This window comes from Rhinolophus sinicus, linkage group LG10 (assembly GCF_036562045.2).
Source record: "Rhinolophus sinicus isolate RSC01 linkage group LG10, ASM3656204v1, whole genome shotgun sequence".
NCBI lineage: Eukaryota > Metazoa > Chordata > Mammalia > Chiroptera > Rhinolophidae > Rhinolophus > Rhinolophus sinicus.
In genome coordinates this window covers 21,577,986-21,595,515 of record NC_133759.1, presented here as the reverse complement: position 1 = coordinate 21,595,515, position 17,530 = coordinate 21,577,986, and the positions used below count along the sequence as shown (strand labels likewise).

The 17,530-nt window shown below is 31.2% G+C and overlaps 1 protein-coding gene across 19 annotated transcripts in view; it reads right to left on the bottom strand.

Annotated features, from left to right (window-relative positions):
• Window positions 1-2,285: 2,285 nt before the first annotated feature.
• The window catches only part of SLC4A7 (solute carrier family 4 member 7), a 98,722-nt gene continuing 83,477 nt past the window's right edge, over window positions 2,286-17,530 (bottom strand). For all 19 annotated transcript variants that reach the window (XM_019745254.2, XM_074312738.1, XM_019745259.2 and 16 more), the window contains 8 exons: window positions 16,919-17,080; window positions 16,454-16,705; window positions 13,984-14,052; window positions 12,441-12,614; window positions 8,002-8,133; window positions 7,298-7,395; window positions 4,460-4,567; window positions 2,286-2,517 (listed from right to left, as the gene is read on the bottom strand). In XM_019745254.2, the coding sequence (XP_019600813.2) occupies window positions 2,436-2,517; window positions 4,460-4,567; window positions 7,298-7,395; window positions 8,002-8,133; window positions 12,441-12,614; window positions 13,984-14,052; window positions 16,454-16,705; window positions 16,919-17,080 (1,077 nt within the window). In that variant the 3' untranslated portion in view covers window positions 2,286-2,435. The remainder of the gene's footprint in view (window positions 2,518-4,459; window positions 4,568-7,297; window positions 7,396-8,001; window positions 8,134-12,440; window positions 12,615-13,983; window positions 14,053-16,453; window positions 16,706-16,918; window positions 17,081-17,530) is intronic.

Sequence of the window (17,530 nt, the reverse complement as noted above, 5' to 3'; positions counted from 1 at the left end):
TAAGGCAACATTTAAAATCAATATATGTAGTAAATTATATTTTTCACTGTCTTGCAATGAATACTATGCATGATTGTTATTTTTTGAAAATAGTGGAATAATATCATAACCACATAAAACAAGCAGTTAATTACTTAAACATGAGTTACCTTTGCTCTTCAATGGAGTAGTCATATGAAATCATTTTGTACGTCAAGTAGTCAAAGAAAGCAGAAACCATAAACAATTAAAAACACACTAAAAACATTTTGAGTGCAAAGTATTTTGCAAGTCATGGTTTTTCTGGCACTGGACAATTACTATACATAATTAAATAAAATCACAGAAACACTATGATCCCAGGTAGTTCTCAGTTTAAATTTTAAAATCACTTCCTATAAAATAAGCACATTTGTTATCCCTATGATGTCCAGACCCAAGGAAACGATGTGAGGAAATCCTCCTGTTCAGGAACATCAGGGGAGTTTACAAAATAATAGCAGCAAATACTGGGGTCTTTGGAAATGATTACGCTGCTATGAATAAAAAGGAATCACTTCAATGGAAGCTCATAAATAGTAACAAGCACCACGGTGATACTCTATTATCAATTATCAATAGAGTCTCTTTTCTTAGGCAGTACCAAATGATGCCAGCATTATTTTCTAAATACAAGTAGCTACAGTTGTAACCTCCCATCTGAGGCAGAAGTTGAATCTGTTATTTTAACTAGAATCGGAAAATATGGTCTCAGATGGGGAAATTACATTATTTATTAGGTTGTTTAGAATGGATTAAAAACATTTCAGAATTGCTAAAATATCAATGTTTGTCATTTCTCATGATCCTCTATCAGAGCAATTCTTCATACTTTTGTACTTTAACTACAAATGATTATAGGGAGCCCTGGAATTTTCATCCTAATATTCATGTCACTATTTTAAATATTTCTGTGGCTTCTCAATATTCATTTCATTTCAATTAAATTATCCTCTTGCCAAATTAGTTTCACAACCCCACATATCCAGTCCTACAGGCTTAACAAGAACAACATTTATTTATTTCATGTGGAGCTAAGAGTATATAAAAGATGACTGAAAAAAAAAAATTGCTAGAAGTTAAAGACAGCTCAGAAAAACAAAAGCTAAATAACAAATACTAACACAAAATAGAAAGAATGCCATCAATCTGAGCTATACATAAAATGTCTAAATTCTGTTTAAAATACAAATATGGCAGTGCTTTATATCAAAGATGTAAAATCTGTCAACTGCTTTCAGATAATAAACCATAAATGCAAGTGAGCACCAACTATGTACATTAACAGTTTACTCTATATTCGTTGCCTCTTCAAATGTTTATATAATATTTAAGCATCACAACAATTAAAATAAATAAAATATTTCAAAATGAGATCACAGATACAATTAAATATTATCTATACAATAGAAAGAATAACGTAAACAGAAAATGAAAGTAATTAATAGAATAAAGTAATACTGATCATAAATCCATTTAAGAGAATTCTGACTCCTGATTATTTAATCGTACTACTTATAACAGAAAAATAAGCAAACACTTGAACCTGATACAAACTAAACCACATTTTAAGTATAAGACAGCAAGGCAGAATGGGCATTCTGGACTCCAATAAAGTATTAGATTTCATAAAAAATGTCTACAAAGGCAACAAAATTTAATTATTGTAAATTGGCGTTTTATAGCTTCTAAAATTCACAAAATTATGACTGGTATGGGGGTTAAATTATAAAATCATCTGCAATTTTACTTGTCTGTCTGAATGGTAACTTAGATGTGGAGGTTTTTAAGATTTAAAATAAATTTTTTACACAAAAAAGTCAAAACTATAGTTCTTATCTAGAAAGTTTCCATTGTTCTACCTCTGTAGCTAAAAAATTTCCATCACTTGTTAAACCTGACGGTCAGCTACGTAAATGAATCACACACAAAGGAAAGCCATGACATGTTATCATTTGTTCCAAAGCACTGGCTTAACGACTCCCTGTTCTTTCCATATAGTACTAACAGAAGTGAAATAATATGGGAAAGTGTTTAGAAACTCAAATTAAAATTATAAATATATGAATAAAGCACATATCACTTAAGGTTGGTATGAATTGTCACTGATGAACAGATTTAAAGTAGATTGAACGCATATCTCCACAAATTTCTATTTCAGAACAGAAAAAAATGTTTTCAACAGAATAAATATTTGAATAGTAAGAACCATGTACCTCACTTCTAAAAGACCATTCCATTATACACACAGGCTCCATGGAGCTCCTAACAAACTTCAGACACTACTTAAAAAAACCCAGTGGTCACGCATAAATAGCATGACATACAATATTGTTATATATAGTGACATGAAATACACACATTTTATATATATATGTATCTGTATATCTATATATAAAATTCCTCTTGGTTCAATTCTATAATGAAGTTTCAGCATCCATGTATTTCTTTGTTGATTCATCTTCGATATTTATTTTCACACTCACAGGTTTTTCAGGGCTATTTAAAACAAAGAATCAGAATAAATGATTTTGAAATGGATAGATATTACATTCTAAACGTGGCCAACAATAAGTATTCATAATGAGCCTTTGAGATGACTATTAATACTATAGACATGTCTGGGTATTATCTTACTGCTTTCTTTTCCTATCAGTAAACTGAATGGGAAAGGCAAATGTTAAAAATTCTTAGTTTTGTTTTTTCCAATGGATATTTTTCCCACTGAAATTCATGTTTTTCTTACAACTGAAGACAACTCCTTAAAATTGGTCAGTATATGACTATGTTTGATTTATTAGTTTTACTTTATATATGAACATTTATAGCACTGGACTTTTATTTCACTGACGAATCCATTAAAAAATTAATCTTTGTTACTACAGGTAAGCATCAAACAAATTTCCTTAAAAATATAACAAATTTACAAGACTTCTCTCACCAAATTTGGCTCACAAATATAAGAGCAAAATACATATTCTATATTTTCAAAAGGTTATATCAAATACAGTAATTCCATGTATACAGATTTAATTGACTTAATTGTAACACATGAATAGCTGTGTTTTGAAATTTTTTTCAAAAAATAAAAACACATATGCTTTGCTGCCTTCTCCAGACAAAACTGAAGAAAGTCTCCCCCAAAAAAATTTTTCTTTTAAACAACATAACCCAAACATTCTCTTTCTTCCCATTTGATTCTGAATTGAGGGACAACCTAAAAAAAGACAGAAGTATAAAAATACTATAATATTATTGCAAGGTCTTTATATTTATCATAAAACTACACTGATAATCTGGGCCAAGAGTGCTGACAAAGTATGAAAAGTTAAGAGTAAAAGAGTACTTAGTGAAATTCTGGCTGCACGGAATAATCCAAAGTGACAAAGTGTTTAACTTAAAAACATTTAAGATCAAGATAGACATGAAGAAAGGAAATCGTCCAACTTAGAAAGTGGAACTCAAGAAATGATGATTAAAATAAACAAACAAAAATGACAGAGAGTAAACAGGAGCAAGGTTCTAAAAGGAGGTAGGGAATGAATGACAAAACCTAGTCAATTATCATCAAAAGACAGAGGCAAGAAAAACTATAATTAAACAGAAATAGCTATGTGATTGCTTGCCTGGAAAAGTTCTGATCTGATGCCCAAGCACAGTATGCTGACACCCAACACAGTGTCTGGCATAAAGCATACATAAAGTAAATATTTGTTAAATATTAATGACTGAGTACCCTAAAAGACAATATCTCATTTCTCCACAGACCTAAGGGATTAAAGTACTAATGATTATCACACTGGAATCCCTGAGGTTCAGGCCTTGAAATGAGGACAAAAGAAAGAAACAGGGGTTATATAACAAAAGTATAAGAAAGTTATGTGATGTATGGTCCATTATAAAACTGAGTGGCCTTTATATCCATGGATTAAATTTCTTCCAAATATCTTCAAAAAGAAAGTTTACCTCACCTGGAGAAACTATAGGCTAAAACAATAACAACAACAAAAACAAAAAAAAAGGAGAACAATCATGTTTTTCTTTTTTTCTTGGGCCACCAGAGGCATGATTGAGGTAGAGTGTATTTAATCCCTAGTAATTATCTTTCTTTATATGGCTTCTGATCTCTTATATATTTATTTCACATTACCATAGTTATATATTCCATCTGTATTATAGAATAGCTCAAATTTTTTTGGAATAGGGAACTATAAATTTAAAAAACAAAACAATCAGTATCTATAGCTGGTTCCAGGATACAGAAAAATAATGGATAGATTGATAGATAAAAGGAAGGAAGAAGAGAAAAGAAACTTGGTTTTAAGTAAGGAAAATATAAATTATGTAAATTGAGTTAAATTTAATGGTTTTATTGAACAGCTACCCATAAGCAAATTAAAAATTGGTTACAGTTAGAAAATTCATAAATAGTTACAGCTACCTCGTGTTAGATCTGGTTACTTTGGCATTCTCAGTATTCATGGAAAGTGCCTTCCACTGTGCAGTTTTGGCCATTTCATCTGATATGTTAACAACTGAGGGATCAACACTGAAGAACAAACACACTTTTTGGTTAGTATCCAGTACTTGCAAAAGCATTAATAATGTCATTCTTATTACCTATGTAATATTTGCTTTCATCAACTTAAAATTGAGAAAACACTTAGCCATGCACATAAACCAAGTTCTAGCAGGTATCAGAATACTGGAGTTCTGTTATAAAGGTCTCATGAGGAAATGCATCTTTCTTTATAATCAAAACTAGGAATAAGGTCAATTGGCAATGATGCCTAAGAAGATCATCTTGGTTATATATAAATACATATACTGTTGAGCTAAGATAAAGAATATACAGTATTAACGTGCTCATAAAAACAATACTGCCTCAAGTCAATTAGAAAACTTTTATAATTGCCACAAATTTTAATCTCATCGAGTAAATATCCAAAGTAGATAAGGGTAAACTAAAACTATTTATAGCTCTCAAAAAATATTTAAACGAATGCTGGGAAAGAAGACACTTTAAAACTAAGCACAGTGCTTTGAAAATATAGCAACAGAATAAAAACAGGTTTATATATATTGCTTTTCACTGGCATTCACATTTTTAGTATCGAAGTGTTATTATAGTCAATTAATCAAAATGAAAATCAAAAGAACAAAATAATGTTCCTTTCACTGTAAGGGACAAATATAACCATTCCGTGTCTCTCTGAAATACTGCAAAAATTACTTCAAGACCCAAATCTAATAATGGTATCTATAAACAATTTTGGGCTCAACTTTGTGAGTCACATGTAATATGAAAAGTACTACAAAGTTAAAAGAAATATACTTGCAAGCCCTTTTTCTTCAGCAAAAGAAAAACATTTCATGCAAAAAAGCGATAGATACAAATGTCAAATTAGATATTAAATGAACAATGTGATGGCAGCCAGGTTATAAATAAGTAGCAGTCATTTAAAAAGTGCTAGCTTTGTTCCCTCTTTAAATCCGAATATCGTTTAAAATATAAGATGGTAGAAAAGTGTGACATGGGCACTAGAGTCTTTAGGAATGGGACTTCACCAAGTCAATTTTTTAAAAGTGCACAAAATTTGAATATCCAAATTCACAATGGCACAGCCACACAACTTGAAACACTGCCTATCCTGAGTAAATGTTTCTTTGCTTGATTGCCAACTTCAAATAACTGAAGAGATAAATTCCTGAAACACCTTCTCATTTCTAAAATATCCTAAGTAAGAACTGGAAATTAAGCCTATGTACATTTTGTTTTTCCACCAAATAAAACTGAATGGGAAAAATTTACATACATTAAATAAATTATTTTCACATTTTATAGGGCTTTACAGTTTCCAAATGCTTTCATGCATTATCTCATTGATTCTCCTGGCAAGTAATCCAAAAATACTTAAAATTTAAAATTCTGGCAGATAAAGAGATCAGCCAATTTCTGGCATTCTTGGTGTTCAAATTTCAAGCAAAGCAGCATTAATCCTGGCTGAAGTCATCACTTAAAAAATAAAAGTAACTATATAGATACCCACTCTTTTTGTTAAATATCAGACAGTGTAAGTATAGACTCCACCTAAATTTGTCAAGGCCCATATGTAATCACACTGAGAAAGTGCTAATATGACTTATAGAAATTAACTGGTAAATAATCTCAACAAATTGGTGTCACTAATAACCATCATGGCATTTCCTAAATTTTTTAAAAGTACAACCAACAAAGTTAATATATTAATTCATTTAACAAACATTTACAGAATCTAGCGAAGCAGAGCACCACAGTTGGGTATATTAAGACGGCTATATGTAGTGTTTAAAATGTGTAACGATATGAGGGAAGATCATGAAAGGTGACACAAAATAATACCAATGACAAAAATTAGTCGCAAAAAGTATAGAGAAGAATTACTTAACAAATTCATTTATCAAAACTAACCAACATTTACAAGTCCAAATGTGATCTCTGTTAAAAGCTGTAAAGATTAGTTAAAAATTAAAAAAGGTTGTAGCAAGTCAATTAAATACCAACAAACACTTTTCATTAAGTATCACAGAAGAATTCTATATACTTTCTTAAACTGATTTTTCTACTATAAATAGCTAATCAGAAATGAAATAAATGTGTAGAAACAGAAATCAGAGGTGTGCACAAAAAACATAGGTTTTTAATCTTTTAAAACTACAAAAAAAAGTTGACATTTCCCAACCTTCACTTTTAGTTCATATTTTAAAATATAAATCACAAACATCATTCATGACAAACAATATACAAAATTTAATTTTTCTGTAATAGGAGCTTAAAGTAGTCAAATCATACCTGGAAACCAGGAGAGTTCCAGGGCTTCTAAACATAATTACGCATTGGAAGGTTATTAGAAAATGGATTACAAATGTTTACTTTCTAGCACATACTGACCGAAGGGCAGAGAGGAAAGAGCTGCACTACTGAAAGAATGGGAATATTATTCGTAGGCATGTGCACTGATTTTAAACTTTACTACAACAGAAAGGGTGAGGAAAAACAAAGAAATCTTATCTGCCTGGCATGGAGATTAAACGCTCTGCTTCAAGTCTAGCTTTTTCTTCATGTCTGCCTAGGAGGGGAAGGAGCGGGAGAATTGCACGAAACCCTGATATACCAGATGCAGGTTTTATCACCTTTTTAAAAATAGATATCACTATTTTAAAGAAGAATTACATGGCTTGTTCATGCACTCTTGACATACATAGAAAACACATTTCACAGGATCAAGTTTTATCTCACCTATATTTTAGGGCCTTCACTGGAATTTGCAAGAGACTTCCCCCTTCAAATGGAAGATGCACTGTATCGTCATCAGCCTGAAGCATTCGTTCAGCTTCCTTTAGAGCACACACACCAAGAGATTACTTTTTCCAGAATATTTCAAATCAACTTCCATGTTACAAGCCAAGTAATGGTACAGAATTTTGCATATAAAGACTAAAGTTTTATTTAATTTTTGTAAAAAAAAAAAAAAATTTACTATAAGTCCTTTTCATCGTGATGTATACCAGATTATTAAAATGCTGTTAAAATACACACTAAAATGTACTACATATTTAAGATTAAATTAGATGGTAGACTATGGTGTAGAATTATTCTGTGTTACCTGGGTCTTCATACTGCTAAATTGTTCTGACAGGTGATTAAATACACACATGACATGTAATGTTTAAAAAGTATTTTTGTGTCAGGGCTATAAAGGGGCAACTTGGTACAATGGGTAAGAAATACATTTGGGACAAGTTACCTAACTAACCTCTCTCAGCCTCAGTTTCCTTATTTGCACACTGGGGATAATAAAGTACTTACACTTTATAATAATAATGTTCTTAGGATGTATTAAAGGAGTTGATTCCTGTAAAGTGAATGTAATAGTGCCTGCTACTTGGTACAGAAATACAAACAAGTGATTGGTGCAAATTTAAAATTCTTGTCTTTTTTACCTCTTTCTCTTTTTTCTTTTTGTCATCTTCCTTCTTTTTCTTACTTTCTGGCATGAGATCATCAAGCCAACTAAGTTCTCTCTTTGTGAAACACAGGTCCATGAGTTTACGTACAAAGACCAATGCAAGAACCTTAAAAAAAGGGGGGTGGGGGGAGAATATTAAGTCACATCTAACAATATATAAATTATATCACTTGACGAGAGAAAAAAATATTTATTAAATCACAAATAACAAAACAGTACTTCATATATTTTATTTAAAAATGATTTCATGCACCATCTTATTTCAAAGGAACTGAGTCATCTATTTATCTTTCTGAACTTGCTGCTCAAAGATACCTTTTCCTATATAAATCCCTTGCACTCTGCATAAAATTATAAAGCAGAAAAAGTATGATGTCTTCACAATAAAAGATTATTAATTTTTATGATGAATTTGCATTATATACATTATATAAGTAGAGATAATGAAAAAAAAATCTCTTATGCAATGCATTCAAGAACCAATTTTCCAGGATTAGGTTTTAACTTTCCAATCATACTTGTGAAAGAGACACATTATAACCTTAACTTGCTTTTCTTTAACTGTTACGAAGGTTGAAGATATTTTCAAATGTTCACTGGCAATCTGGATTTTCTCTTCTTTTCTTACTGTTTCCTATCCTTTACCTGTTTTGCAATTGGTTTTTATGACTTGTTCATGAATTATAAGAGTTCTGTGTCGTTTTCAATAAAAACACATTATCTGCCTTATGTTACAAATATTTTCTCCTAGCTCTCAATCTGATTTTACCATGGATATATAAAACATTTTTTTAGCATGTGGTCAAATATATCTATCTTTTTTTTACAGTTGGGTTTCCCTGTCTTCTTTGAAAAGTTATTTTCAATGACTGGAGTATACTACATATTTTTTGAAATTCTCCACTAGTATTATTTTAACATTTAAATCCTGAATTCATTTATGAATTCTTTCAGAATATGGTATCAGGTAAGGAAAGCAAGCTTATTTTACTCCCAGTATATAGTCAAATCTTCTAATGCTATATACCATGTTTCCCTGAAAATAAGACCTAGCCAGACTATCAGCTCTAATGCGTCTTTTGGAGCAAAAATTAATATAAGACCCAGTATTATATTATATTATTATATTATATTATATTATACCCGGTCTTATATTAAAATAAGACCAGGTCTTATATTAATTTTTGCTCCAAAAGACATATTAGAGCTGATGGTCCAGCTAGGTCTTATTTTCAGGAAAACACAGCACTAAATTTTTCCACATAAATGAATTACCACCTTTAATGAAATAATCTGCTTATGGTATTCAACGGGTAAATTCTCATGTATTCTGATAAATTTCTGAACTCCTTAAGTCTATTTTCCTCATCTATTTGTCTTTTCCTATGTTAATTCCATATTGTGTTAGCTACACTGACTTGACAGTAATTTTTAATTATTTAATTATAAAAACAGTATAGTATCAGTACAGGAACAGTCAAGTCCCTCAACCTACAGCTAGCCAGGAATTCTTAATTATAATTATCATTGTTTTGTTATTCTGTGGTATTTATTACACCTTTTATTTTCTGATATACAATTTACATATTGTAAAACAGAAAAATAGCATGTGTACAGTTTGATGATTTTGACAAATGCACGAGTTCCTTGTTGTTTCAGAAAAAAAACATGCAAATAAAACTCTAGTAAAATTCATACTTGGGAGTGACATTTTTATAATACTAAGTCTGCAAAACAAAAAACATGCTATATTTGTATTTGTTCAGGCCTTAAATTTTATGTCCTTCAATATTGTTATGGGTTGAATTGTATCCCCTGAGAAGGATAAATATTTAAGTCCTAACCCCCAGTACTTCAGAATATGACTTCATTTGGATAGATTTGTTGTTGATATAATTAATTAAAATGAGGTCATACTATAGTAGGGTGGGCTCCTACTATAATATGTCTGGTATCCTCATAAAAATAGTGACACACAGGGAGTACACCACGTAATGATGAACGCAGATAGGAGTTATGCAGTTGCTAGGTAAAGAATGCCAAAGATTGTCAGCAAATCACCAGAAGTTAGGATAAGGCAAAGAAGGATTCACCCACAGGTTTCAGAAGGAGCATGACCCTGTCCACACCTTGATTTCTGACTTCTCGCCTCCAGAACTATGAAACAATTTCTGGTGCTTTAAAAGCCAATGAGTTTGTGGAACTTTGTTGAAGCATCCCTAAAAAACTAATACAAATACTATTGTAAAATTCATTTTTTTCTTTAAATAGGTCTTTCCTTTTAAATTTGGCCATAAGTATTTTATAGTTTTTGGTCACTGTTATTACTATGATTTTTTCCATTCCCGTTTTTAGCATTATTACTAAGAAAGAGCCAATAATATATCAATTCTCATATTTTATATCTAGCCCCCAAACAAAATTCTTATTAATTCTATTAGGGCTTTTAGTCTTTTTTGCTTGAGTCATTTGGATTAATAGCATCAACATTATGGACAGATAAATTATTATCTCTTTATACCAATTATTATATTATCTTATATCACAGTTAAAACCTTCAATTCAATATCAAATAACAAAAGTTAACATTGTGGGCTTTCCTATATTAAAACTCATTTATAGATTTTTGTTCACAATGACTGAATTTTAACTTACTTATATTAATTCTTGATAAAGAATTATCAATGTTTATCTATTTAATCATGATATATTACTTACAGAAACACTGTACATTTATTTGTTAACATCTTTAAGATGTTTGTACTTATATTAGCCAGTGAGAAGGCATCGTAATTCTTTTGTACAACTTTATTAGGCTTTGGTGTTAAGATCTTGCTAGCGTTTCATGAGGAAAGTGCAGAAGTTTCCACCTTTTCCTTTGGTTGAAAATAACTGTCTTTTTTAATTCAGCTGTTAATCCACCTGGGCCTGATAATCTAAGGGGAGATCTTTAATCATCTTTCCAGTTTATTCTATGCAATGGAGTTATAAATATACCTAGGTTTTATACTTCTCTTTGGATCAATTCTGGAAATGTATATATAGTATGGAAACCACCTATTTCCTCTAGGTAGGGGGTAGACAAACTACAGCCCACGGGTTAAATTTGATCCACCACCTGTTTTGATACACCTATAAGCTAAGAAAAGCTTTTACAGATAAACATTTGGAATTGATTTAATAATTGAGAACACTCTCTGAGCCCCAATTAAGTGAAATATCCCAAATGAAAAAGAATTCCATTCTTCTCATTATTAGATTTTCATTTTTAAAAAAAACTGTGTAATACTTTCTGAATTTCATCAATAAGAAACTGCAAATTTCTCTCGTTACATAAGTGCCTCCATAATATTCTTTTGGCCTATAAAGATTAAAATATGTACTATCTGACCCTTTACAGAAAAGTGTCAAACTCTACTTTAGATGCTCAAATTTACTGTTACAGATTTATGTAACATTTTTCTTAAAACCCTTCAAATCTCTTCCATAACTGTAGTTATGTATCTTTTCTCTGTCGTAATCTTGTATGTTTTGCTCTCTCATTTTCTTCTTTACTCAGGCTTGGAAGGAATTTATCTACTATTGATCTTTACAAACAAAAAATCTTGTTTCATTTTTAAAATTTTCTTGATTAAAGCAAGGAAGGGAATATGTTTTCCTACAAGTATAACTTTAGCTGTATCCCACAGACTTTGTTAAAAGTTCTCCATTTCAATACCTCCACAATAATTTTATAACTCAGTTTTTCACCCAGAGATTATTTCAGCATTTAATTTGCTAAACTCTTATTTTAGTGACTTTTCATTATTCATTTGTAATTTATTTGTAATGAGGGAATATGACGTAAAATTTTTATAGCTTTTTAATTTTTTTATAGATTTCCTTTGTAGCCATGTATAGCACCAATTTTTTAATATGGTATTTACAAAAGAATGAATAATCTCTATTTGCAAAATACAATATCCTGTGATAATTTAATTACTTATATTGGTTGTCTTATTAATATCACTATAATCTTTATTACTTTTTAACTTCTAGATCTATTAATTTCTGAAAAAAAGAAGTATTTAAATATTCTATTAAAGAACCATGCTGTTCTGGTGGCTTTGCTTTTTACATTTGGTTATCATATTTGTTCCACAAATGTGCTAACCTCTTAAGTTATTCAAAATTACAAAACAGTATTCTACAGCCCAAAAACTAAAAAAACAAAACAAACAATTTAGAAAATGACAAGCAAATTATGTTTCAGAATGATTGGTTTAATAGCTAGAAAGGAGTAATTCACATTTCAAAATACCTAAGGTACTTAACACGGGCTGTTCTTCTCAAGTCAATCATAAATACTAATAATTACTATCCATACACAGAAAAATATTATTAATTAATGACAAAGTCTGAAAAAATACTTACCATCATGGGGAAAACTACTGCAGCAGCTGAAGCTTTTATCACCCACAAAAGAACCAAACAAGTAAGCTGAACGACTGTGAAAATATGGACCTTCCAGAGAGGCACATAGCGGAGGTATATCAGATCAGGCTGATGCTTAGCAGGCATTCCAAATAATTTTATACGGTCAAAAAACTATGTATGGAATGAAAAACAAAACAAGAAAAAGTTTTCAATAAAAATATCATTTCTGATACTTAGGAAAAGAAATTATATTAACTTTATGGTTCTGTGATTTAAACTATAACTTTCTTAACATGTTCTGATAGTATAAGAGAATGCTTCATATAGAACATCTGGATCCAAGGAGGGGGGAAAAAAAAATCAAGGAAATCATTTAAACTAATGTAATGAATTTAATCAAAAAACTCAAGCCAAAATGATTTGATTTGTGGGATTAAAATAATCTGGTATAATCAAATATACAAGTTATTTAATCTCTTTCAACTTGTGTCTAATATGTACAATAAAAGAGTAACAATCTTACAAGGTTCTTTCCATATCTAATTTTCAGTTCTATAAAAATAACCTTAAGTAACAATTACCAATTCTGCACCCATTGAAAAGGAAACTATGAGCAAATTCCTTGGTCTTTTTGAACTTTAATTTCCTCATTTATAAATTGGGAAAAAGATCAGCGCTACCTCAAACTTGCCAAAAACGAGTTAATGAGATCATTTCTTGACCAGTGGAGAGTAGATCCTAGACTGTGTTGAAAAAAATCAAAATGCCGCCTCTGAGAAGTCCTGCCAGCCACTAGCTGGCAACGTTAGACAACATGCTTTTCATGATAAGAGACGGTCATGCATGCAGTGCTAAGTATTCTTTATGAGCTACATATTTTACACTAATATGGACTGATACAAATCTTAATAAATTTTATCAGGTTGTTTTCCAGAAAGTGTTATAAGTAAGACAAAACAGAGCAGTGAAATCACTGGATTCTGGCCTTGGCTCCATTGCCTACTTAGCTAAGAAACTTCAGTAGGTCTCTCTATTTCTATTTCCTGATTTACAAGATTAGTATTACTCGTATCTCTTCCTTTCCTGCTTTCCTTACATTGTTTTCAGGACAACAGAAAATAATCTATATACTAGCTTTATAAACTGTATGGCCCATACAAATGGCAGGTATTACCATTTTTATAGAAAACTGGTATCTGCCTTTTCTTTTTAAGCACTGAAATTGTTTTTCTACATGTCAGAAACAGTACTTTTTTCCCATTCGAATTCTTTTAATTTTCCTTGTACTACACTAGTCTTTAATAATAAAGGGACTTTCAATGGCTTCAACTGGAAACAGGTAGGACCATATCAATTCGTGATCTCATTGCCAGGGGGAAAAAATGTGGAGTAAGCTAATAATCACTCAGAAAGTGTTAACATACCCTCAAAATATTACAGTTGAGAATAAATCACACTACCATCATCAAAATAATCTTTGCAAATTTAAAAAAAAATGTTTCAAGTGTTTCTACAAAATCATTACATAGTTAAGACTTACCTGGATTCCCTTTAATGAGGAAACTCCCATATAAAGGAAAACACCATATAGAACAGGCATTGGAATAAACTGTAAGTAAAATGACCACAATTAGAATCCATGCTACTAAAATCATTTCACAGTAATACACAAAAACATGGTCAATGAGTATTTACTGAGATAGAATTAAAAGATCTTTCAGTGACGAGATCTAACTTTTCCGTAAGAAAAACGCTAGTAAACAAGAACCTCTTTAAAAAATGTTTGTCTTCTACATGTTCCTTCCTCCCTAAAAGGGGAGTACGTTCCATGATTAAGAGCATGAACACTACAATCAGAATACTTGGTTAAAAAAACCCAGTTAACTTCTTATTAACTTCTTAACCTCTTTATGCTTTAGTTTCCTGTATCAGTTTGCCATGAAGATTAAAGGATTTCAAATAAACAAAATACTCAAAAAAACAAAAAAGCACATGGTACATATTCACTCAAAAATATGAGCCATTATTACTACTGTCACTACCCCTAGGTAACTATTATACAGTACCATTTCCTGAGTATAATAATTGAACTCCACTCCCTCCAAAAAGTTCTTATTAGTTTGGCAGTCAGGAGGATCCCAAACCGTCTACCGAGTCCTATAGAAAAGCTATTAACAGGCCCCATCGATTTACTCAAAAACCACATCAGCACTCTTACCCAAGGAAGAGAGCTGTGAGGAAAAAAGACCTAAGAGTTACAGAGAAACTCTACTGAATAACCTAGTGTGTCATTCTTAAGGACCCTGGAGAAAAAAAAATAACTCAGGAAGAGAAAAAAATATATGTTAAAAGTCTAATCAACATACTCTGATTTTCAAGAAACTATTTTATCCTAAAGCAACTTCAGAATGCTAGGGAAAGTAAATAAATAGAATGAAAAAGCTCCTGGAAATCAAAGCTATAATTATCAAAATGATTTTTTTTTAAATGTAATAATGACTTAGATGACACTGAAGAAACCAATATAATGATAAAGAGAAAGGAGGAAATTTTCTTTAATAGTGACAAAGATTGGGAGACAAAACTGTGAAATCACACCCAGAAGGTCTAACATCTGTCTAACTGGAGTTGAAGAAATATCTAACAGAGACAATAGAGAAAAGGAAATAAACAATGGAAGAAAATTCCCACAGTTAAAGAGGCCCAAGTTTCCAAAGTAATATGAACCACAGAGAGACAAGTAGGGTAAATAAAAAGTCCCTGTCTACCCAAATATCCCAGCAACATCTCAGACTACCGGGAATAAAAAGCATATTTGGGTAGTTCTAGAAAGAAAAAAAAAAAGTATCTGAAGTCACAAAATACAAATAGATAACAGATTTCTTATTAGGACTACTGATCTCTAGGAAACAATAACTTTAAGACTCAAAGAAAAATAATTTCTGATGTTCAAATGTATATCCAACTATCAATCAAATGTGAGGGTAATTTTGAAACATTATAAGGACACTGGAAATTTACCACCCATGGCACAGCATGTGAAAAAATTAGTCAAGGAATTCTTTTAGCAATCCAAAACTTAAGAAATATAAGAAAAAGGAGAACTTGTATACATAATTTTTTTTTAAGTAAGGGACGTTAATAGATATTAAAACTTAGTAGGTCTTAAAGGTTGGGCTGTTATTCTTCAAGCAGCAGGAGCTTAGTGAAATAGTGATAAAAGAGGGTATATTTCTACTTCACATATATACTATATATTCCAAGCTTGTACCCTAATTTATAACTAGTATATAACTCTTTACTTAGTAATTTTACTACAAAAATAACTAAAACAACAAGGAAAAAATGAAGTTGAGTTCTAGGATAAGCCGAAAATTTCAGATTAGATACTTAGCTAAATTTGCTATGGTTATTGTTATATTTTTTTAAGTTACTAGATTCAATAGTATGTGTAGAGCAAAAATCAGGTGTGACTAAAAGATATTGGTGCAAAAGTAATTGTTTTTTGCAATCATTTTTAACCTTTTAAACCAAAATTACTTTTGCACCAAACTAAAACTTTCTTACGTGCCTCATTTATATTAACTGTTTATGTTTTTCTACTAAGTGCTACTACTTTTGTTTCATTTAGTTCAACAGAAAGAATGCATTGATTTAATTAATAGCAATATTATTTTTACATTTTGGTCAAATAACTAAGTTTCACCCATCTTTCACTATTTCAATATAAAATCCTCTGGATATATTCTTCTTTTAGATCACTTCTAAGTCATGGGTTAATTCCTTCCAAAAGTGTTCTTCATACTACCCTTTTAGAACTGTTTTTAAAATGGATACATCTAATACTGAAATGCCTATTATACTAAACACCATACCAAAATGTTATTTGCCAAGTAAAGTCTAGAAAATGAAAATAATTTTAGACATTTTTATTGCTTCATTTTCACACCACCAAGTATAAATTTTAGGATAAAGAAGATTTTAAAACATTGCAATAAAGAGATTTTTACCTTTAGTGCTGAAGTCATAAACACAGACAGGCCCATTAGAATAAAAATCATTAGCCCCGTGACCCGCTGTTCACGAATTCCCAAAAACTTGGGTTGTTCCCCTGGAGCAGAACATTCAGATTCAAGTTTTAAGCTGTTGACATGGCTTATTGACAACACCGTTGCAGCCACAAACCATGGAAGCCCCATGACAGAGCAAACTCCCAACATAACACCAACCACGAGCAAGTCAAGGTGATAGCCAGCTCCTTTCTGAGAAGGGAAACGAACAGGCATTATTTATAAGTCTAACTCGTTCTCTTAAGTAAAAATTCTGTACTGCTTATGAAGTGGATTATATTAATAAAAGCATGACTAATGTTAAGATGAAATTATCATCTTACATCCTTTAATGTTCGAATTATGATGAAAACACCTCAAACTCTTGAAGAAATTATCATACTTGAGACAAAATTTTCAAGTTACCTTCAATTTGTGCTCCTTTCTGTTTATAATTACAGCTGTGATTTGTTGATCCATAAAGATGAGGATGGTACAAAGCAGAGCTGGAACAGCAGCTATTAACAAAGTCCACCAAGGATTCTCTCCCAATGGGCTTATGATCCAGCCCCTGTTTGGATCAGTAGGCTGTTAAAAAATGAAAAAAGAAAGGAAAAAAGTGTTCTTCTCCCACTGCACAAAATTCCCGCAGCACCAACTGTGTCTATTCCAAGAAATGCCAAGGGATCAGAAAGAACAAGATTACATCTTGGGATGTATGGTAAATTATTTGCAAAGATAGCCACACGGATTCTTTCCATCTCTATACACAGGTCCCATGTCCTTGTGATTTAGCCACTCTTTATAGAGGTGGAGTTTAGTTCCTCCCTCTGATACTGGAATGATCTTATAGTTTACTTTAACCAACAGGAGAAGGCCAACGTGACAATGTGTGATTTCTGAGTCTTGATCTGAAGGGACCTTAGCAGCTTCTTTTCTAACCCTCGTAGAACCCTGACATTAAGCTGTTGACTATGCCTGGATAAGCTTTCTTGAGGATGAGACACAATGTAGAGAAAGAGAGGGACAGGAGACAAC